The following is a 24,419-nucleotide window of genomic DNA, read 5'->3' as shown; positions in this document are numbered from 1 at the left end:
AAAATGGGTCGGAGTGTCTTAATGCACTGTGACATTTTTAAAACAACCAGTTTTGCAATAAATCCGTTTCTCAATTCAATCATCACGCATGTATTAATTAATTCAAACTGTTAAAAAGTTCAAGAAAACGTTTCAAATGTCGTATTTATATAATATCATTAAAAAAATTGGACCTATGTGTTGCAGTTCCGGCGATAAAACCGATATTAGAAAACCAGATTGAGCCCATATGTCAACCTTCAAGAGACTTATGTGGGACCCATATGGGCTTGCATCTAGGCTGTCTGTGTTTGTCTGTAACGACCGTTTCAAGCATCCATTTCATACAAACTTTTAAAAAAGGTAATTTTATTTATTGAATTATACTTTTGAAAATATAGTACAGTAAAACAGAAGCAGTTGATTTCTTAGTTTGGTGATTATCACAAGGCCCATGCTTTTAATGAACAGTTGTACTTCTGACCATCATATGCTAGACAAAGATTATTTACTTTGGTGACTGATTATTGAGAATAGTGTACAGTATGAAATACATCAATTATTTAAAAGTTAACAAAGACGAATTATCATGATACTTCCTAGGCACGTGTATGTCATTTTTTAGAAAAGTGTGTGGGTTTCTCTCATAACGAGCTCAGTGTTGTTTTCGTTCAAATTTGGGCCTGGTAGGGGGGCCCATTCCCAAAGGAAAAAGGTATATATTTTTCTCAAATGGGACCTATAAGTTCCCCATTTAAAGTTTCAAAAAGGTTTTTTAAGTCTAAACATGTCAATTATCTCGAAATCTAGCTCTATAAATTGAACCTTAGAAAATATAATATTGAATTCACTTTAATTATCAATTTTAAAGTATTTGCAAGAATAGAATCAACAACATTAATTTCCTTATTTTACTAAAATATTTCCCAATCCAAAGGGACCTGGCCCCATTCCCAAAAAGGTAAAAAAAACACAATGGAGTTTTTTTTCAACTAAGTGTACGAATGTTTAATATTTTTTATCAAAATACATGCTAATAGGACGACTCACTAAAATATTTACCAAACAAAAATAATTTCTATATGCAATCTTTATGCCTGTCTTTACAGTTTTCGTTCATTGGAAACTAGGCAATACACTGTAACAACAAACTGAAAATAAAATACATTCTACCGGTGGGTATTTCTTTTATTTAAAGACAGTCTTAAATATCATTTGGTGATAATGTTTAAGTTTATGAATTATATCAAATCTTAAAATAAAATATTTATGGTACATTTTCATAGCAGCATCTTGTATGTGCTTTCATAAGTGTTTCATTACGAAACCTACTTTCGTACATACAATTTTGAAAAGTGAAACAAAAATAGATATCATTAACACATAAAAAATGTATTTCTTACATAAAACTGGCTGCAGCCTAAACACAATTCTCCGGATTAAAAGACAAAATCTCAATGTAGTAGATCCATTCAGCAAAACAGGGGACATAAAGCAGGAACATCATTTCCACCAATTCTTCAAAACCTTAAGCAAACTCACGATAGACAAATGCTTATCAGTTGAATTTCTGCAAAATGCCATCTCAAGGAAGTTCACTGTTTCTAACAACTTACGTTTTCAATGACCTCACTTTTGAATAGTCAATAATTTATTTATGATTAAATCACCTAAGCTTCATTATCCTGTACAAAAAGCATTTCGTTTTTTCTAAGTCCGAATTTCTCAAAACTGATTGGTTCAGGATTGTCGCTAGTTGGCTCACATGGCAAGGTTTTCCTGGGGAAGTTTGTTACTATGTGAAAGTCATCCGGACAGTCATCATGGCAGAACGTGAAGTAATACAGGTACTGCAAAGAGAATGTAGAATATGTGAATAAATAGATTATAATTCAGGTATAGTCATCTTTAAATTTTGAGCACTCTGTATGTACATATTAAGGATAAATATGAGATCTGTCCATGTATAAGGCAGCAATATGCGAGTCCAGCACTAGTACTAACCACTGTAATATCATAATAACCTTTTGAGCGTTCTCATTTTCAAATATTTTTTATTAGCCCATTTAATAAGTTATTTAGAGCAAAAATGATGTCAATTTATCAAAGGAAAACGCTTCAATGTTTATGCTCTAATGGTCAATGTCTGTCAATGTTAACAAGAAACCTTTCGGAGACGGGTGATTTCACACACCAGTGGATATGGCTCTGTGGTAAGCTTAGTATTGAAATTACAGCTTAGTTGTTGAAGAAATAAAAATTCAATAAGATGTTACATGTATGTGTGGGTATGCGCTGTCTGGAAAATCATGTCTACTTAGGCCTCATTTTCTAGAAGGTTTATACCCTTAAACTGATAGTTCAATGTTTAAATACCCATTCAGAAGTACTGCAATTTGGCAAGAAACAGACTAACGAATGTTTCTATACATCCAATGCTCTTGAGGCTGTTGATACAATTAAGGTGACTTACATAGCTTTAAACTACCAAGACAAAACACATGATTTTGCCACTTCTGTATAGATAGAAGTACCAGTAAATATGTTTATATGCATCCGTTTCAGTCTGTGTGCACATGTCAAAAAATTAGTGTCCACAAATGAATTTAAAATAAAATAGGAACTTTTGCAAGATTGAAGCAAAAAACACACACCAACTCATGCTTTTTTTAATGCAAAACTCACTTAACCCACAGTACTTGACGAATCTGGTTCCCAAACATGTAGGATCTATTTCAAGGTATATTATTCTAAATGTGAACAATTTACGCACCGTTAAATGTAGATTAAACTTTATTATAACTCATTCCACCTCGCAGTTATTCAAAACTGGAACATTTTACCAGATGATCAAAATAGTGAATCGCTGAACATCTTTAAATCTAAGTTAAACAGAAGCTTAGTTAAAACTCCATCACCTTATAATGTAGGTAAGCGTTAACTTCAATTGACTCACATGCGGCAAGGAACCAAATTTTAAGGTCTAAATCAACACTTATATGCGAAAAATATAATTTCATAGTCTCTGTGTGCACCGCTTTTGAGTCTAATGACTACTTCATTTTCACATGTATTATAGTGAAATTTGCACTAATTTATTGACAACATTTACAGTATAGCAAGTGATGAAAAGCTTGATACAACTTCTTTATGGATGTAGACATCTCGACAAAAATGAAAATTCCAAAATATGTCTACATGTCCAACAACATATTTACAAATCCAGATGCTTTTTTTAACAATCTGTTACTAACTAAGTCACGACTTGATAATGTCTTATCTTCTAGTCCTTGCATGAACAATCATCCTTCCTCATCAAATTTAGCCGCGTTCTGAGAAAACTGGCTTGTATGCATGTGCGTAAAGTGTCGTCCCAGATTAGCCTGTGCAGTCCGCACAGGCTAATCAGGGACGACACTTTCCCCTTTAATGGTATTTTTAGTTTCAAGGAAGTCCCTCCTTACCGAAAATCAAGTTTAGGCGGAAAGTGTCGTCCCTGATTAGCCTGTGCGGACTACAACCATACCTGGAACAAGTTCTGATGCTCTTCCTTCATTCCTCGTATATACACCTTCCCAGTTGGGTAAAAATCATTATCAAGAGCATGTTCTGGCAAGCTACCAACACAAACAATTACAGCACAATATATAAATACAAGCTAAAGTAATTGAGTGTACCCCGGCAATACCTGTAGCATGTTCTGGTACCATCTCAAGTAATTGAGTGTACCCCTGCAATACCTGAAGCATGTTCTGGTACCATCTGAAGTAATTGAGTTTACCCCTGCAATACCTGAAGCATGTTCTGGTACCATCTCAAGTAATTAAGTGTACCCCTGCAATACCTGAAGCATGTTCTGGTACAATCTCAAGTAATTGAGTGTTCCCCTGCAATACCTGTAGCATGTTCTGGTACAACCTCAAGTAAATGAGTGTACCCCTGCATTACCTGTAGCATGTTCTTGTACCATCTCAAGTAATTAAGTGTACCCCTACAATACCTGTAGCATGTTCTGGTACCATCTCAGGTAATTGAGTGTACCCCTGCAATACCTGTAGCATGTTCTGGTACCATCTCAGGTAATTGAGTGTACTCCTGCAATACCTGTAGCATGTTCTGGTACCATCTCAGGTAATTGAGTGTACCCCTGCAATACCTGTAACATGCTCTGGTACCATCTCAAGTAATTAAGTGTACCCCTGCAATACCTGTAACATGCTCTGGTACCATCTCAAGTAATTGAGTGTTCCCCTGCAATACCTGCAACATGCTCTGGTACCATCTCAAGTAATTGAGTGTACCCCTGCAATACCTGTAGCATGTTCTGGTACCATCTCAAGTAGTGTAGTGTACCCCTGCAATACCTGTAGCATGTTCTGGTACCATCTCAAGTAATGTAGTGTACCCCTGCAATACCTGTAGCATGTTCTGGTACCATCTCAGGTAATTGAGTGTACCCATGCAATACCTGTAGCATGTTCTGGTACCATCTCAAGTAATTGAGTGTTCCCCTGCAATACCTGTAGCATGTTCTGGTACCATCTCAAGTAGTGTAGTGTACCCCTGCAATACATGGAGCATGTTCTGGTACCATCTCAAGTAGTGTAGTGTACCCCTGCAATACCTGTAGCATGTTCTGGTACCATCTCAGGTAATTGAGTGTACCCCTGCAATACCTGTAGCATGTTCTGGTACCATCTCAAGTAATGTAGTGTACCCCTGCAATACCTGTAGCATGTTCTGGTACCATCTCAGGTAATTGAGTGTACCCCTGCAATACCTGTAACATGCTCTGGTACAATCTCAGGTAATTAAGTGTACCCCTGCAATACCTGTAGCATGTTCTGGTACCATCTCAAGTAATTGAGTGTACCCCTGCAATACCTGTAACATGTTCTGGTACCATCTCAAGTAGTGTAGTGTACCCCTGCAATACCTGTAGCATGTTCTGGTACCATCTCAAGTAATGTAGTGTACCCCTGCAATACCTGTAGCATGTTCTGGTACCATCTCAAGTAGTGTAGTGTACCCCTGCAATACCTGTAGCATGTTCTGGTACCATCTCAGGTAATTGAGTGTACCCCTGCAATACCTGTAGCATGTTCTGGTACCATCTTAAGTAGTGAAGTGTACCCCTGCAATACCTGTATCATGTTCTGGTACCATCTCAAGTAATTGAGTGTACCCCTGCAATACCTGTAGCATGTTCTGGTACCATCTCAAGTAATTGAGTGTTCCCCTGCAATACCTGTAGCATGTTCTGGTACCATCTCAAGTAAATGAGTGTACCCCTGCAATACCTGTAGCATGTTCTGGTACCATCTCAGGTAATTGAGTGTACCCCTGCAATACCTGTAGCATGTTCTGGTACCATCTCAAGAAATTGATTTTACCCCTGCAATACATGTAGCATGTTCTGGTACCATCTCAAGTAATACCCCTGCAATACCTGTAACATGTTCTGGTGTTCCTTTTTCATTCGTCTCTGCTTCTCCAGCTCCCTCAGTTCCTGTTCCTTCTCCTCCCTCTTCTTCCTCTCCTAGACATGACACAAAACATACACAACTACATGTTTACTCCCTCTTCTTCCTATCCTAGACATGACACAAAAAATACACAACTCCATGTTTACTCCCTCTTCTTCCTCTCCTAGACATGACACAAAACATACACAACCACATGTTTACTCCCTCTTCTTCCTCTCCTAGACATGACACAAAACATACACAACTTCATGTTTACTCCCTCTTCTTCCTCTCCTAGACATGACACAAAACATACACAACTTCATGTTTACTCCCTCTTCTTCCTCTCCTAGACATGACACAAAACATACACAACTACATGTTTACTCCTTCTTCTTCCTCTCCTAGACATGACACAAAACATACACAACTTCATGTTTACTCCCTCTTCTTCCTCTCCTAGACATGACACAAAACATACACAACTACATGTTTACTCCCTCTTCTTCCTCTCATAGACATGACACAAAACATACACAACTACATGTTTACCCCCTCTTCTTCCTCTCCTAGACATGACACAAAACATACACAACTACATGTTTACTCCCTCTTCTTCCTCTCCTAGACATGACAAAAAACATACACAACTACATGTTTACTCCCTCTTCTTCCTCTCCTAGACATGACACAAAACATACACAACTACGTGAACCTTGCTCTGAGAAAATTAGGGGTTTGATGCATGTGCGTTAAGTGTTGCAGTCTGCACTGACTAATCAGGGATGGCATTTTCCCCTTTTATTCTATTATTTTGTTGTTTGAAGAAAGACTCTCCATGACAAAAATCCAGTCTAGGCAGAAAGTGTCGTCCCTGATCACATGCTAATCTGGAACTACACTTTACCTTTATCATGAAAAACCCTTTCACAGAGCAAGGCTTATATGAAATAAGTTTATAAACAAGAACTATGTTTGTGAAACAAAATGCCCTGTACTGCGCTTTGAAGCCGCATTTAAGAAACAAGAGCACCGCCTTGCGGGTGCAGACCGCTCATCTATTTTTCTTTTTAAAGGTGTAGGGACCTACCTCAATTTCAATCACAAAGGATGGAGGGGTGGAGTGGAGAGGGGTGTATAGTGTGGGGGTGTGGTCATATATTACATTATCTTCCAAAAATGCCAAAAATGCAAAAATATATTATTTTTTTTTGGCGGGGGGATTCTTGGGTGGGATGGTTGGGCGGTATTTCAAAAATAAAATAATAAAAATAAATATTTGTGTTTTTTTCACCATGTTTGAAAAAAACAAGAGATGTGTTTGTCAGAAACACAATGCCTCCTTTTGCGCCGCTTTGAAATTATTATTTTTTACCTTTGACCTTAAAGGATGACCTTGACCTTGAATTTCCACCACTCAAAATGTGCAGCTTTATGAGAAGGCCGCTTTAAAATATTTGTTTGACCTTTGACCTTGAAGGATGACCTTGACTTTGAAGGATGACCTTGAACTTCAACCACTCAAAATATGCAGCTTCATGATGACGCCGCTTTGAAATTATTATTGTTTTGACCTTTGACCTTGAAGGATGACCTTGAAGAATGACCTTGACCTTGAACTTCCACCACTCAAAATGTGCCGCTTCATGAGAACGCCGCTTTGAACTATTATTTTTTTACCATTGACCTTGAAGGATGACCTTGACCTTGAAGGATGACCTTGACCTTGAACTTCCACCACTCAAAATGTGCAGCTTCATGAAAACGCCGCTTTCAAATTTTTTGTTTTTTTTTACCTTGAAGGATAACATTGACCTTGAACTTCCACCGCTAAAATGTGCAGCTTCATGATAACGCCGCTTTGATTTTTTTTTACCTTTGACCTTAAAGGATGACCTTGACCTTGAAGGATGACCTTGACCTTGAACCTACACCACTCAAAATGTGCAGCTTCATGATAATGCCGCTTTGAATTTATTTATTTTTTTGACCTTGGAGGATGACCTTGAAGGATGACCTTGACCTTGAACTTACACCACTCAAAATGTGCAGCTTCATTAGATACACATGCATGCCAAATATCAAGTTGCTATCTTGAATATTAAAAAAGTAATGGCCAATGTTAAAGTTTTGGGACGGACAGACACCATATATTTGACATTTAACCTTGAAGGATGACCTTCACCTTTTACCATTCAAAACGTTCAGCTCCATGAGATACACATGCATGCCAAATATTAAGTTGCTATCTTCAATATTGAAAAAGTTATGGCCAATGGTAATGTTTTCGGACGGACAAACACCATAAATTTGACATTTGACCTTAAAGAATTACCTTGACCTTGACCTTTCCCAACTCAAAATGTGCAGCTCCATGAGATACACATGCATGCCAAATATCACGTTGCTATCTGTAAAAGTGAAAAAGTAATGGTCAATGTTAAAGTGTTTTTTCGGACTGACAGACAGACTGACTGACATACTGACGGACAGCTCAACTGCTATATGCCACCCTACCGGGGGCATACAAATTATTTTTTTGGGGTGGGGGTGGGGGGGGGTATAGTGTGAGGGTGTGGTGGTCATTTATTAGATGATCTTTAATTTATAAAAAAATGGGGGGGGGGGGGGATTGAGGGGGTATTGGGGAGGGGGGGGGGGCATGGGGTATGGTTTGGACGGGGTCAATTGTGGTATGTCAGGTAAGAGTTGTTTTGTCAAAGTATCAATTGAATCTTATCATCAATAAAGAACTTATGGCAATTTTAGCAAAATTTAATAATTTGACCTTGAGATTCAAGGTCATTCAAAGGTCAAGGTAAAATTCAACTTGCCAGGTACAGTACCCTCATGATAGCATGAAAGTATTTAAAGTTTAAAAGCAATAGCCTTGATACTTTAGAAGTAAAGTAAATCTAAACACAAAATTTAACCCTATATTCAAAGTTACTAAGTCAAAAAGGGCCATAATTCTGTAAAAATGACAACCAGAGTTATGCAACTTGTCCTTTACTGTCCCCTTATGATAGTTTGCGCTCGTTCCAGGTATGAAAGCAATATCTATGATACTTTAGGAGTAAAGTGGACCAAAACACAAAACTTAACCAAATTTTTAAGTATAAAGGGCCCATAAATACGTCAAAATGCCAGTCAGATTTACATAACTTTGCCTGCACAGTCCCCTTACGATAGTTAGTAAATGTTGCAAGTATGAAAGCAATGGCTTGATACTTTAGAAAAAAAGTGGACCTAAACACAAAACTTAACCAAATTTTCAATTTTCTAAGTATAAAAAGGGCACATAATTCTGTCAAAATGCAAGCCAGAGTTACATAACTTTGCCTGCACAGTCCCCTTATGATAGTTAGCAAGTGTTGCAAGTATGAAAGCAATAGCTTTGATACTTAAGGAATAAAATGGACCTAAACACAAAACTTAACCAAAAGTTTCAATTTTCTAAGTATAAAAAGGGCACATAATTTTGTCAAAATGCAAGCCAGAGTTACATAACTTTGCCTGCACAGTCCCCTTATGATAGTTAGTAAGCGTTGCAAGTATGAAAGCAATAGCTTTGATACTTAAGGAATAAAATGGACCTAAACACAAAACTTAACCAAAATTTTCAATTTTCTAAGTATAAAAAGGGCACATAATTCTGTCAAAATGCAAGCCAGAATTATCTAACTTTGCCTGCCCAGTCCCCTCATGATAGTAAGTAAGTTTGAATGCAATAGCATTGATACTTAATGAGAAAAGTGTACCTAAACGCAAAACTTAACCGGACGCCGAAGCCGACACCGACGCCGACGCCAAGCTGATGACAATAGCTCATTTTTTATTTTTTTAAATAGATGAGGTAAAAAAGACTTTTGATCTTGAAGGATGACCTTGACCTTTCACCACTCAAAATGTGCAGCTCCATGAGATACACATGCATGCCAAATATCAAGTTGCTATCTTCAATATTGCAAAAGTTATGACCAACCTTAAAGTTTTGGGACAGACACACACATACAATGACAGACAAACAGACAGGCCAAAAACAATATACCCCCGATTATGCGATCGGGGGGCATAAAAAGCAATTTATTCATGTGATTAATGTTGTTCTAGAACAGCCTTAACCGTGATCTTAACTAATAACAGTAGTTTGCCTTGACAAAACAACACTTCTTTTTTGTACTTTTTGTTTAAAAGACATGAGATTTCTTTTAGTTCTTTCAGCCCACCACAAATTGTAGGGTCCAAGGGCTCAAGGGTTCATTATGATTGAGCCAGGGAAGAATTTCTACACAGGCTGATCGGTGACAGTGCTTTACAGTTGTATGGTGATACTTCCTGGTTCACATAAATATCTCATAAATCTTATAAATCTACAGGTTTCTTAAATTTCCATACCAGTCATGAACAGACTTTTTGGACTGAACAGGCAGATCTAAGATGGTAAACCAGATATGTTGCATAGATTTAACCCTTTACCACTTAGATACTTATTTTGACACTGCATAGGTTTAATTGCTGAACTGTGTTTCCCCCAAATCACATACCAGCATTCAAAATAATGCTCTAACACTGAAACTTACACTCAAACATACATAAGCACTTTAAAGGCAAATAAGAAATTCTTCCATTACCCAAAAAGTCCATAAAACTTAGCACCCCAAAACTAAAAGTTAGTAAAGGTATACCAAGAGCTTTGTCCCAAACCTATAGTCATGCAATTCTTTTCCCACCATGTTCATGGTCAACAAACTCAGGAATGTTTTTATCTTGTCTTGAACATCTACTCTTCATGGTTACACAATATTTAAAGTTTGGATTTAATTGTTTGTGATATTTTGGAGGACTTCCCTCCTGATCAAAACAACTGACTGGCAAACCAAACGATCAAGATAAATCATGTAGATAGACCTGCACACTTTAACTCAGGTAAATATCAGCAAGCGTTTAGGAAAAAGTCACAAATTGTTATCGTAGAGAAACTTTTCAAGGCCAGTTACTTTACAAAAATCAATTAACAAAAAGAAAATAAAACTTGATCTGAAAGTCATGTGGGTAGACATGACATATCAAAAATATTATAAATATCTCAAAGAATTAAGAAAAAACAATTTAGGAAATGGAATGCAGGCTGGATGGACAGACGGGTGCAATGTCAGACTGCTATACGCCATCCTACATGGGGGCATAAAATATTTCACAATAGCTATTATAAATGCACAAAAAACAAAAAACAGGAGACAAGACTTACCTTCTCTTGGTCGACTCTTAGTGACTCCTGGTAAGCTTCGTCCTGCTGTTGCCGTAGTGACTGATTGAAGTTGCGTTCCTCTCTGTCCGCGCGGGCTGCTACCAGCGATGACTCGTTGTCAGACATGAGAACCTCTAACCGGTTTATCAAATATCCAGGTTCTGTCAACAAAGAGAATAATACTTCATATCAACACTGCATATAGTCTGTAAAATATTAAGGACATGTCAAGAAAAACGCAATTTTAACAGGTTCAATATATATTCCTGTTCTGACAAAGGAATAAGAGACTTATAACAAGTTAATAAATTATACCGGTTCTAACAAGTGAATAAATCACATCTAACAACTAAATCAACTATGCGGAATCTGACAGAGATTATCACATGTCTAACAAATTTATAAAATATGTGGGTTCTGACAGGAAAATAAGTTTTGTCTTACATAAGTGTATTAAGTATGCAGGTTCTGATAAGACAACAAAACACTGCTTAAAAGTTCACAAAATATTGAATATGTTCTGACAAGAAAATACCAGTAAGACAATTTCTAAACTTTTTGCAGATTGTGCCATCAAAGAAAGTCCCTGAAGTGAGTATACAGTTTTCTAGGAATTTAAACTTTAGTTTTCATGGCGACAACATCGTATGTATTTGTATTATTGTGGTTTCAGTCCATTTTATAGAATTATATGTTTTTAGGTTGTTTATGTTCTCAGAAAAACAACATTTATATTAGGACAATAAAACATTGCAGATGACTCAAAAAATTAACCAAGGAATGAAAGATGTAATGTAGATACTATATATTATTATAAACAACATACATCTACACAAATAAAACTGAAACAAATTAATACTTTAAAATCACCTTTACTTTCTTTCAAGAACTAATTTGGCAAAAAATAAAGCTTTATTGGTATGAGAATAAAAGACACTTTCACAATTACCACTATTATAACATTTTAATAGCATTAATGTATCTGGTTCTCACCAATTAACCCCTCTATTCTGGCAACTACTGTCATTCTGCTCTGACGTAGAACTATCAATGCTAAAAATGGATATCGGTTCTCTCGTAATGCTTGACTCACTTAAAGACAATAGGTATTATATGTAGGGTTAATTGTTTATACTTTGTCATATTAAAATAAAACAAAATTTAGGGAAGAACCTGTGGATATCTTGTAGAAAATTAAGAACTGTAACTGACTGTATTCATAACTTAAACGTGCGGTGTACTTTACATGTTTTCATTTAAGGCTGCATCACTGTTTAAACAAAATATCTGTTATTGTATTCACCACACTTATTCTCCAGACATAAGAATTCAATTAAAATTAAAAAAATTATTGCTTAAGATGATTGCGATTAACAAACAGTTTTAAATAAACAAGGGCTGTTTGTAAAACATGCATGCCCACCATATGGGCTGTCAGTTGTAGTGGAAGCCATTTTGTGAATACGTTTTTGTCACTGTGACCTTGACCTTTGACCTAGTGATCTGAAAATCAATAGGGGTCATCTGCCAGTCATGATCAATGTTTCTATGAAGTTTCATGATCCTAGGCGTAAGCATTCATGATAAATTGATCCCATTTAGCTGGATGGGAGAGTCCACTAATCATAAATGGGTTAAAGTTTTAGGAAAAAAAATACAATGATATTTGACCTTTGACCTTGAAGGATGACCTTGACCTTGACTTTTTACCACTCAAACTGTGCAGCTCAGTTAGATGCACATGCATGCCAAATATGATGTTGCTATCTTCAATATTGCAAAAGTTATCAAACTTTGCAAAAGTTATCAAACTTTAACCAGTTTAAAGCTTTTGGACACACACACATACAATGAATAAATTATGGGCTTTCAGTTGTAGTGGCAGCTATTGTGTGAATACGTTTTTTTACACTGTGACCTTCACCTTTGACCTAGTGACCTGAAAATCAATAGGGGTCATCTGCCAGTCATGATCAATGTATCTATGAAGCTTCATGATCCTAGGCCTAATTATTATTGAGTTATCATCAGGAAACCATTTTATTGTTTCGAGTCACTGTGACCTTAACCTTTGACCTAGTGACCTGAAAATTAAAAGGGTTCATCTGCCAGTCATGGTCAATGTACCTATGAAGTTTCATGATCCTAGGCGTAAGCATTCTTGAGTTATCATCCGGAAACCATTTTACTATTTCGAGTCATTATGACCTTGACCTTTGACCTAGTGACCTAAAAATCAATAGGGTCATCTGCCAGTCATTATCAATGTACCTATGAAGTTTCATGATCCTAGGCGTAAGCATTCTTGAGTTATCATCCGGAAACCATTTTACTATTTCTGGTCACCGTGACCTTGACCTCTGACGTAGTGACCTGAAAATCAATAGGGTTCATCTGCCAGTCATGATCAATGTTCCTATGAAGTTTCATGATCCTAGGCGTAAGCATTCTTGAGTTATCATCAGGAAACCATTTTACTGTTTCGAGTCACTGTGACCTTGACCTTTGACCTAGTGACCTGAACAAAGATCCTAGGCCTAAGCGTTCTTGAGTTATCATTCGGAAACCATCTTGTGGATGGACCGACAGACCGACCGACATGTGCAAAACAATATACCCCCTCTTCTTCGAAGGTGGGCATAATAATGATGTTATATCACGTCTGTTTTTATATAGAAGGATTTAAAAACAGCAGTTCAAAATTATTATTTATTCTTATATCTTAAGGCTTAAAATAAATTGGTGAATATAGCCATGACATTCTATTGTCAACATCTCTTTCATCTCAGAATACAATAGGACCAAGTTGAAAAGCAGCATAAGGAACCGTGAATGTTTAAATGATGCACATTGAAAAGGTTAAGAGTCTACTTCACTTATATGTGCAGATATACATTTATCCATAGTGATTCCAGAATAACTCCCACCACTTTTGTTGTTGAATATTATGAGAAATAATCATCAGAGCTTAGTGAGATTTTGTACGATTATTGAAAATAATTATTTTAAACAATATATTTAAATTTGGATAAATTTATTTCTTGTTTTAAATATTGTAAGGATGACCAAGACAGCCAGGAATAAATACCTCTATAGCCCTCTGGACTGTTTGTATCGCATGCCCAGAACAGCATGCTGGTATCTACAAAGCGTATTAAGTCTTCATTTCCCAGTGTATTTCTGCAGAAACCATCCGAGTCCTGGTGGTCCTTTCCGTGGAGGTAAACAAGTAAAAACTTCAGCTCTTGCTTGGCATCATTTAATGCTTGAAATAAGGGAACAGAAATGTGAGACTGATTCAGAACCATCATAAACATGGACAATTTTATTGCATTTAATCAGACAATTTACTACGCCACACAGCTGCAGGGATATAGACAGACATTGTGAACACATTTGCCTATCCTTGGTCTATCAATACTTAATGTCAAGAGAACAAATAATAAACCACTTCTTTGGAGGTTGACTCAAAGAATGTATACCCACAAAGAACTGTCATGATCATCAATTATTGGGTGTTTATTTAATGAAAACAGATGAAGAGATTGCTAAAAAACGGCTTCATGTATGTTATTTCCAGGGACCTCATTACTGAAACAGGGATCTCTGTAAAATTAACTTGTATCACAGTTAAAATTGTTTTAATGTGAGAAAATTCTGGTGAGTCGTGTTTTGAATTTATGTAATTATGAAATCTTAGGGATTTCAATAGATTTTGAAAATCAGGAGTCAAATGACCCAGTTCTTGAAATTTTCAGTAGTCAAAATACTTCCTGGTCACATTTGCATCCAGGTGTGCAGATAGTTTAAAGCAGTCAAAAGGGAAAAATGCAAAAAGCTTGCATCGTAGAACAGGATACGCTTTAACTAAAACTTAGCTACCTAATGTTTACTGGGGATATAAAGATTTATCAAGTAAAACCATTATTAAGTCAATGTTGCATGTAGAAACATGATAACCAAGAAACCGTCGGAGACGGGTGATGCTCCCCAAAGTTTTTGTCACAATATTGCACTATATATTCAGATAAAAGGAAACGTCTTGAGGGGCATAACTTTGGACAAAATAATACAATGGATGGTTTAGCAACTTAAAAATTTCAAAGGGCCATAACTCTCTAAATAAATCATCTAACCAGAACCCAGAAATAACATGCGCATCTCCTCAAGGTAGTTTAGCTTCCCAAAAAGCTTTATTGAATTCCAGTCAGTAGTTGGGGGGACAAGAATTGCACTATATGTACAGTTAATGGAAAATTTCAAAGGGCCATAACTCTGTGAAAAATCACCCGACCAGAACCGGCTGATAATATGCACATCTCCTCTTGGAAGTGAAGCTTCCCATAAAGATCAATTGAATTCCGGTCATTAATTGCTGAGAAATAGCCCGGACAAAAATTGTGCACGGACGGACACACACACACACGGTCAGACGAAGCGGCGACTATATGCTCCCCCCCCCCCAAAAAAAAAAATAAAAATGGAGGGAGCATAATAAATATAAGCCCGTACATGACTATAAGATCCTTGATAGAATACTGGGTGTCTAGCACCATATTTCTCATTGTATAAGCTGATAAACTGAGTAACATCTCCAACAGGGTCTGTCACATCTGCAACAGTGTCATATACCATCAATGTCATATAAATACACATTATCATATTTAAGGACACACATCTGTACAATATAAATAGTAGGCCCACTTTGCTTACCAGTGTCTAATTAACCCTTTACCACTTAGATACGTTTTTAACCCATTTGTAGTCACTCAGAAAGTGACATTTTAAATGACAGACCTTTCTTACTAGATTCAAGTTAAAGGCTTCATCTCCAACCCTGATATACTGATGAGCAGCAAACAGAATAAAACCTGAACAGACTGCAATTACTTGCAGACTTTACTGGTTTTATGGTGGTTGCAAAAGCCATTTTCGCTTTGCTTCTTATGGGGGAAATGTTAAAGAACTGTAATACCACTTGTAAATAGAGCTTAAACTGAAGTAAGAACTGTTATGTGCATTTAAAATTTTAATTTATTACTAAGACTAGAAGTAGTATTTATACTAAGAGACATTAAAGGCAATGATGAGTATGAACTTGAAGTATATAAAAGAAAGGCAACATTCACTATTCAAGTTAACATATAAATAAACAAGACTATTGCCAAGCAATAAAAGTCCCCTACCGGCTCCACCATTGTCAGAAATTTCACCATTGTCAGATTTTTTTTTTTATTTGTTGCCAAAGCAACCACAATTTTTGACGTAGGAACAAAATGAAATGACGTGCATAATGCCCATATTGCCATCTATCCATGTTCCAAGTTTCATGAAAAAATATTTTAGAACTTTTAAAGTTATCGCAGAATCCAGAAAACACCATTTTTAGCAGTATTTCTAGTCTATTTGTTGCCATAGCAACCACAATTTTTCACGTAGGAACAAAATGAAATGACGTGCATAATGTCCATATTGCCATCTATACATATTCCAAGTTTAATGAAAAAATATTAAGAACTTTTAGAGTTATCGCAGGATCCAGAAAAGTGTGACGGACTGACGGACTGACGGATACAAAACCGTAAGTCCCCTCCGGTGATACCGGTAGGGGACTAATTAAATATAAAACTCTGAATAATGACATAACAACGTGTTAACCTGTATTATACAACTGTATTTAAGGAAATGCTGCAAGTTGACAGAACAAGTGACTCTAGTAGTCTACCGCATAATTTTTCCCAATGCCCTGTACTAACAGGCATTTGTACATATATGATGCTTTTCATAAAATAGTTTACACAATTGACCATAATGAAAACAATTTACTGGTATTGTAACCATTTAAAAGTAAACATTAAAGCTAGCAGTAAATAAAACAAGAGAACTCACTTCTTCGTGGATCCACTCGTAAAAACTGAACTGTAAACAATAGACAGAAAAATATTAGAAAATACTTTCCAACATTTACTTCGTCAGATAATTAAAATATCGTAAATGACTTTCTTTCCATAAAAAGGGATTGCGTGATTATAGATATTAAATTCAATTATTTGTTTCCATTCTAAAAATCATTTTTTATATAACTCAGATGACCTTCATTCCTCTATGCCCTGATCAGAAAACGGGACAACACTGTGGTTTTTTAACTGGTTATTTTACAAAAAGCATACAGTTCCATGTCTATAGAAAAATAAGTTTTAATATATAGACCATATAACTTATAATACAATTCATGTACGATTCCATCTTCTTAACATTAAATTCCCATACAACAAAAGCTTTGGCACAGACATACAGCTACCCAATAAAGGATACATGTTTTGGGGAAAAGAACAGGATTTCCGTAATTTTCATTAGACTAGATTAAGTAACTTTTATTTATGGCAGGATCCATATTTTAATTTTCAATTATTTCTGTAATCATAACAAGCACAATTTTATTCTGATGAACAAAAATAAAATAACTTGCACCAGAATTGCATCACCTGAAGTGTTTTGCGGGATAGAATGAGTGGAAAAATCAAATTAATTTGAAAACCGAATCTTTCTGTGCATTTGATGATGGTAACCATAATTCTTGCAGTGATTTTAGTATGCAAATAACTATTTCAATGTGTGCTATTTTTAGAAGTCCGGCAAAGCTCTTCCATGTGTTATCGCTTATTTTACATATATTTTTTTCCCCTCCACTGAAGTTTGTCTCCAAACCAGCTTTCCATACTTTATTTTTTCATTCAATTGATTATGAAATATATATGATGTATCTAATGTTATGATGTTTCTGAGACAAAACAAACCAGTTTAAGCAATAATCACTGTATTTAAACAACGATAAGTCAGGTGTGGTATTTTATTTAACAGTATATTTTTTAAAGCATTAAACAAAGCCAAACCATATTTCAGATTTTGTGTTTGTCATGCATAATTTAAAACACTATTGATATAAAAAAAAACTTGCTCCAACAAGATTACGATGTTTTGGGTGGAGTCTATTGTGGTATGTCAGGTAAGAGTAGTTTTTTCAAAGTATCAATCAAATCTTATCATAAATAAAGAAGTTATGGCAATTTTAGCAAAATTTAATAATTTTACCTTGAGAGTCAAGGTCATTCAAAGGTCAAGGTAAAATTCAACTTGCCAGGTACAGTAACCTCATGATAAAATGACAGTATTTGAAGTTTGAAAGCAAAAGCCTTGATACTTTAGAAGATAAGTGGATCGAAACACAAAATTTAACCATATATTCAAAGTTACTTAGTCAAAAAAGGGCCATAATTCCGTAAAAATGACAACCAGAGTTATCCAACTTGTCCTTTTACTGTCCCCTTATGATAGTTTGCGAGTGTTCCAAGTATGAAAGCAATATCTATGATACTTTAGGGGTAAAGTGGACCAAAACATAAAACTTAACCAAATTTTCAATTTTCTAAGTATAAAGGGCCCATAATTCCGTCCAAATGCCAGTCAGAGTTACATAACTTTGCCTGCACAGTCCCCTTATGATAGTTAATAAGTGTTGCAAGTATGAAAGCAATAGCTTTGATACTGTAGGAATAAAGTGGACCTAAACACAGAACTTTACCAAATTTTCAATTTCCTAAGTATAAAAAGGGCACATAATTCTGTCAAAATGCCAGTCAGAGTTACATTACTTTGCCTGCACAGTCCCCTAATGATAGTTAGTAAGTGTTGCAAGTATGAAAGCAATAGCTTTGATACTTAAGGAATAAAATGGACCATAACACAAAACTTAACCAAAATTTTCAATTTTCTAAGTATAAAAAGGGCACATAATTCTGTCATAATGCAGGCCAGAGTAATCTAACTTTGCCTCCCCAGTCCTCTCATGATAGTAAGTAAGTGTACCAAGTTTGAATGCAATAGCATTGATACTTTCTGAGAAAAGTGGACCTAAACGCAAAACTTAACCGGACGCTGACGCCAACGCCGACGCCAAGGTGATGACAATTGCTCCTATTTTTTTTTCAAAAAATAGATGAGCTAATAAAATGGTTGTACTACATGTAAGTTTTAACCTATTTATTGTAGCTTGATTAAATCGAAAACCTTGGGCTTATTAAAACACTCAAATCTGGGGGCCATTAGCGGCTAGGGCCGATTATAGACGTCCAGAAAGCTCTGCTGTTATTATTTCAGTAAATATCATTGTAATTTGTATTTTGTTTATAAAATAAAGTTATTTTTAAGCCAGCTTAACGATCTTTAATTTTTAGTCAATAGATTACGCAATTAATGATGTATCTCGTATGACGTAATTTCTCTGAAGAAACACACCAGTTTAATCTGGACTATGGAACTTTTTTTAAAGTACTTACAAGCAAATCTAAAAATGTCTAGGAGGGTAGAATATAAAAATCTGAAAGGGAAGGTGAGGATGTAGTAACTCCATTGCACGATGCCCTGTGGACTTCGAGGTTGCACTGTGAACACCCTGAAACAAACAAATATCCTCCATGTGATTTCAAATGATAAGGCTATGCCTTAGCCCTTAACCACTTAGATATGTATTTTGACGCATTTGTAGTCTCTAAGAAAGTTACATTTAATTCAAGACCTTTCTTACTAGATTCAAATTGTAAAGGCCTCATTTCCAACCCTTAGATACTGATGGAAGCAACAGCATAAAACCTGAAAAGACTGCGAGTTACACATAGCCATTTTTACTTTGCTCCTGATTGGGAAAGGGTTTAAACCTTCAGTCAAAAATATTTAACTTGAAACTTTAATTTTGACATTATCTATATTTTTATGATAATTTCTACTTCAAAATGGAGTGAAAATTATTATATAATATAAGAATAGGTCATTTGAAGGCACATTGAAGACATGTTGGACGCCATTTTGGACGCCATATTGGATTTTCAAGTTGATAAAACAAACAAATAGTGCAAACATGTTATTGTTGTGACATCACGTGAATGTAGGCAACAATTTTCAAAATAAAATACTGTAAATTGTTTAAATAATTTAGAAAAATAATCCTTCTTTAGGTAAATAGCCGTCATTTTGGACGCCATATTGGTTATTTTAGTATGAAAACAAACGATTTGTAAAAGTATGTTATTGTATCCTTATTTCTGAAGATTAAGGCACAAAAAGAGTTATATTTTTAAAGAAAATATCTAATAAGTGCTCATAGTATCAAAATAGACGCCATCTTGAATGCCAGCTTGGATTCTGAGGTTTCCCGGATGGGAATTTTCTGGAACTTTGTGATTTCAGAATCTACAAGCTATAACCTTTCCGAAAATATAAACTGTTCAAATTTTGTCCGCGTATACCCTTCCACAGCGTCTACTAACAATTCGATTGGAACACACCGTGTTGTAAAATATTTTCTTTAATTGAATTGTTCTAGATAAGACCTCTGTTTTGTAAAAATAAATTACTATGTTATGTTTTTTGCAATATATCACAAACTTCTTTATATGACATTGACACTGTTAACAATGTTTAAAATGTATTCATGCATACGCTAAATATTTCACATGTTAAAGTACAAAATTTTATATATTTTCAAACACTTTCTTATGTATTCCGTTTTCTGGTAACTATCGATGTATACTACAGTGTAAAGAAATGTGAGAAATAAATGAGAAAAAAACGCAATGTCTAATGTGTATGCTTATTTCTAGCAATCTTTTATTATATTTTTATTATAGTCTCATCAATATACACAGTATAACATTACATAAATATCGCAAATTAAAATGCATTACATTGCCAAGCTAAAAGATTTACAAGAGACTTATATAACATGACATACTCATTAATCTCAATAATGCATAGTGATCCATAGGTTTCACTTTATATACATATCATACAGGTAAAATCTAAAGTATCCTTGTTTATCGTGTAGTTAAAAGCTGCCTTAAAATGAGTTGTTAAACACTGAATCTGAATAATGAGGCTAATGCCTTACGTTCTCAAAATGGATGTAAAATAATGAAAAGTGTTTGATAAAATCAAAAAACAGTTTAATTAACAAGGTAAATTTAGGCAAGAGCTAAAACAAGTACATCAGTAAAACAATTTAGCATTTTATTAACACTTAAACACTAGGCATAGCTGTTAAAGTTACAATACTACAAGTTATATACAAAACTAACAAGGGAATAATTAATTATCATTGACTAAGAGTTAATTTTCTTTGATTAAAGACATTATAGCAGGTTTTGGCACACCTATTGCTATGTCAGCATTAGATAATATAAATCCAACTTTATCAACAACAGATAAGTTATCAAAATCATTATTAATTATATTGGTAGCTTGCAGAAGTTCTACTCTTAATGAGTTATAAAGAGGACAGTGTAATAATACATGAACCTCATCCTCAACAGTATTCTTACAGTGGAAACAGAGTCTTTGCTCTAATTGTACGCTTTTTCCAAGTATCAATAATGTTAGTCAGAGATTGTATATGATTTACAGTACTTCTGTTCTTTTTAAAGCCATTCTGACCTTCATACAAAATATCATTTTTACTGCACCACATATCTAGTCTTTTATTTAGAAGAGAACAAATAATCTTATAAACAACAGGTGTGATGGCAATTTCTCAGTACGATAACGGATCTTTTGGATCACTTGTAGAACATTTTGGACTTTGACGTATGAAAGTTTTATTCCATAACTTTGGTAATGTTAAAGTTTGGAATAATTTATGCAAAAATGAAATAATATTTTCATTTTTTTTAAACTTCCCCAGGAATTTCATCAACACCAGCAGCTCTATTTCTTTTAATATCTAATACAGCTCGTTTTACGTCAGGTAAGCTTAAATCTTCTACAATACTACTATTTTCAGCATCCGGTTCTATTGTCTAATGAACATCAAGAGGTACGTTATCAATAATCGAATCATTGCACGAGTTATATAAAGAAGAAAAATCATTTTTCCATTTACTAAATACTGTATCTGTATCATGCGAAATTTTTCTATTAGGGTTAACAATCTATATAGGTATATCATTATTTCTATTATCTCATATACCAGCCCTTCCTATAGACTTCCAAAAAACATTCGAATTGCTCTTAGCTTGAGTTAATAATTCTTGTACAGATAACCAATACGACCTTTTTCTTTTCTGGACGATTCGATCAAAATGTTTACGTTTACTTACAAAGGAGTGTTTAAATCTTGCCTTTAAAGAAGTGTTGCATTTACGCCATTGCTTCTCTGCTTTACACATTTCATTCCATAATTCATGTAATTCTTAATTACACCATTGCTTTTTTATTCGTCTTCGTTTATTAGAAACACCAAATTCTACAACAATATTTTTGCAAGGTAGATTTTCTTGCATATCTTATTCAATACATTACAAAATTCAATATAAATGGAATCTAAATTACAATGATTTCTATAAGAGGTATCTAAATTTTCTACTGACTCCAAAATTTCATTATCTTTAAGATTATTACAAAAAGTATTTGGGATATTACCAACATCATATTATTTTAAACGTTTGTTTAAAACAGGGGGGTTATTTACATACACATTGGAAAAATAGTTTCTATTTTCTAATTGACATATATTATACCTGCAAGATAAAATAGAGTGAGCTGGAACCATTCTTGCCTCAATTCCATCATTTTCATTGTAAAGATCTGTCGATCTAGTTACCAAAAAATTACAGTACAACTCTAGTGTTCGTAAGAAACAACAATGTAATCAACCACTGATAATCCACGTGTGGATACAAAAGTAGAATCATTTGATACAAAATTACGGCCGTTCAGTACACAACAGTTACAGTTAAAACTTAATAAAATATTCTCCAAACAGGTTTTTATTATAATCAACAACATTTATTTCCTTTTCATCATCAATCCCTTCTATGAAGTCAAACATATCAGCAATACGGTTGTTAAAATCTCCGCATAGTTCAAATTTACATAGGCTTTGAATGCGTATATATTTGTGAGCAGATGGTCAGAGAATTCTTGAGAATTTACATATCTACTTGAACCTTGTGGTGGTAAGTTAACCGCAAAAACATTATAAACAGTGTTCAGTATTTTATCTTTAAAAGAAAATCAAATGATACCTTCATAAGAATCTTCCCACATACAAATGGTATAATTCAACAATATTTTTTCTTTACTAAATACAGACTCCCCCCTGAGCCTGATATTGCGTTATTTCTGTAAATAAGTTTCAGCGACACAAACAATATCTAAGTCGATACTTTTTATACAAGTTTCACGAAACTGAAAATATTAACATTTTATATTCACACCAACTGTTTACATTCCAAAAACCTACATTTAATTTTCTATAATAAGAGCTGTTATTTTGAGATTGAGATACTCTGTCTCTGCTAACATCATAATGAGAGTCTCTTCTGTTTCGGTTATCTTGGTGGTGCCAGTCGTGTATGTGCCTGACATCTCTGTGTTCACAATTGCGATCTTCTCTGTGAGTGTCATAGTCTTTGTCAGATGATCTGTGATGCGAGTTGTAACCATTTCTCCTACCCATGTTGTGATATGTATCCCTATGATAATACAAATCATTTGCACTTCTATGAACACTACATTTCCTGTAGTGACTAGCACTACCACTATTATAAGTATTGCACCCGTGCACTTTAATTATTACGAGGGTGATTATTATGCCCCCGAACACTATTTGAATCTCGATGATAAGACCCACTCGAAAGCACATTATCTGGATTTTCACTGCTGGAACTCGTTTCCACAAGACGGGAGCCTCATACTATTAAGCCGAACACACCCAGTGAGTTAAGAAGTAAAGAAGTAGTTTTAAGTTGTTATTGTTGACTCTTGCGTGTATTCTTTGGTTGATCAGTATAAATGTAGACGTTTTTTTTATATTATTTAAAGACGTCTTTCAGATCACTTTTACATTTCAAGATTGTTTCACGATCTTTCTGCGTGTAACAGGTCAAGATTACTATACGTGGTTTATTGTTGCTTGATTGTTTTCGCACAGCTGACTTGAAGCTTACGTCACGCAGTTAAAGTCAATCAGTGATTAAATCGGAGACGATCTCATTCACATTTTCATTTTCTCTTTGAGGGAGATTACAATGCATAGATTCAATTTTGTACCATGTTTAGATCCAGCGAATCCATCAATATGTTCTTGAAGACACTTTAAATCTGTTTTAATTTCATCTTTAAATTCTTGTACTTGTTATGCCCCTGGTAGGGTGGCATATAGCAGTTGAACTGTCAGTCAGTCAGTCTGTCCGCCCGTCCGAAAACTTTATTGGTCATAACTTTTGCGACATTGAAGATAGCAACTTGATATTTGGCATGCATGTGTATCTCATGGAGTTGAACATTTTAATTGGTGAAAGGTCAATGTCATCTTTCAAGGTCAAAGGTCAAATATATGGCGTCTGTCCGTTCGAAAACTTTAACATTAGCCATAACTTTTGCAATATTGAAGATTGCAACTTGATATTTGGCATGCATGTTAAACTCATGGAGCTGCACATTTTGAGTGGTGAAAGGTCAAGGTCAAGATCATCATTCAAGGTCAAAGGTAAAAAAACAAATCCAAGGGAAGTAACAAGCTTTAAAGGGAGATAATTTCTATTTATCATTTGGCAGTTACAGATCATTTTTACAAGGGAAGTAGTATTTTTTTTATATCCCTTAAAAAAAATATTACTTCCCCCTTGTAAAAATTATCTGTACCTGCCAAATGATAAAAAATCAAAGCGGCG

At 34.9% G+C, this 24,419-nt stretch overlaps 1 protein-coding gene across 1 annotated transcript; it reads right to left on the bottom strand.

The window, feature by feature from the left end:
- Positions 1-1,469: 1,469 nt before the first annotated feature.
- LOC127857212 (FAS-associated factor 2-like) lies at positions 1,470-23,151 on the bottom strand. The gene is made up of 9 exons (XM_052393627.1): positions 23,048-23,151; positions 19,032-19,147; positions 16,585-16,614; positions 15,208-15,308; positions 13,784-13,988; positions 11,689-11,787; positions 10,696-10,856; positions 5,429-5,518; positions 1,470-1,829 (listed from the first exon to the last, which is right to left on the bottom strand). Exons 1-9 carry the CDS (start codon positions 23,149-23,151, stop codon positions 1,650-1,652), a joined length of 1,086 nt encoding a protein of 361 aa, XP_052249587.1. The 3' UTR covers positions 1,470-1,649.
- Positions 23,152-24,419: the final 1,268 nt, after the last annotated feature.

This window comes from Dreissena polymorpha, chromosome 14 (assembly GCF_020536995.1).
Source record: "Dreissena polymorpha isolate Duluth1 chromosome 14, UMN_Dpol_1.0, whole genome shotgun sequence".
Classification (NCBI taxonomy): Eukaryota; Metazoa; Mollusca; class Bivalvia; order Myida; family Dreissenidae; genus Dreissena; species Dreissena polymorpha.
Note: the sequence above shows the minus strand (reverse complement) of the source record. Positions and strands in the feature narration are given on the sequence as shown.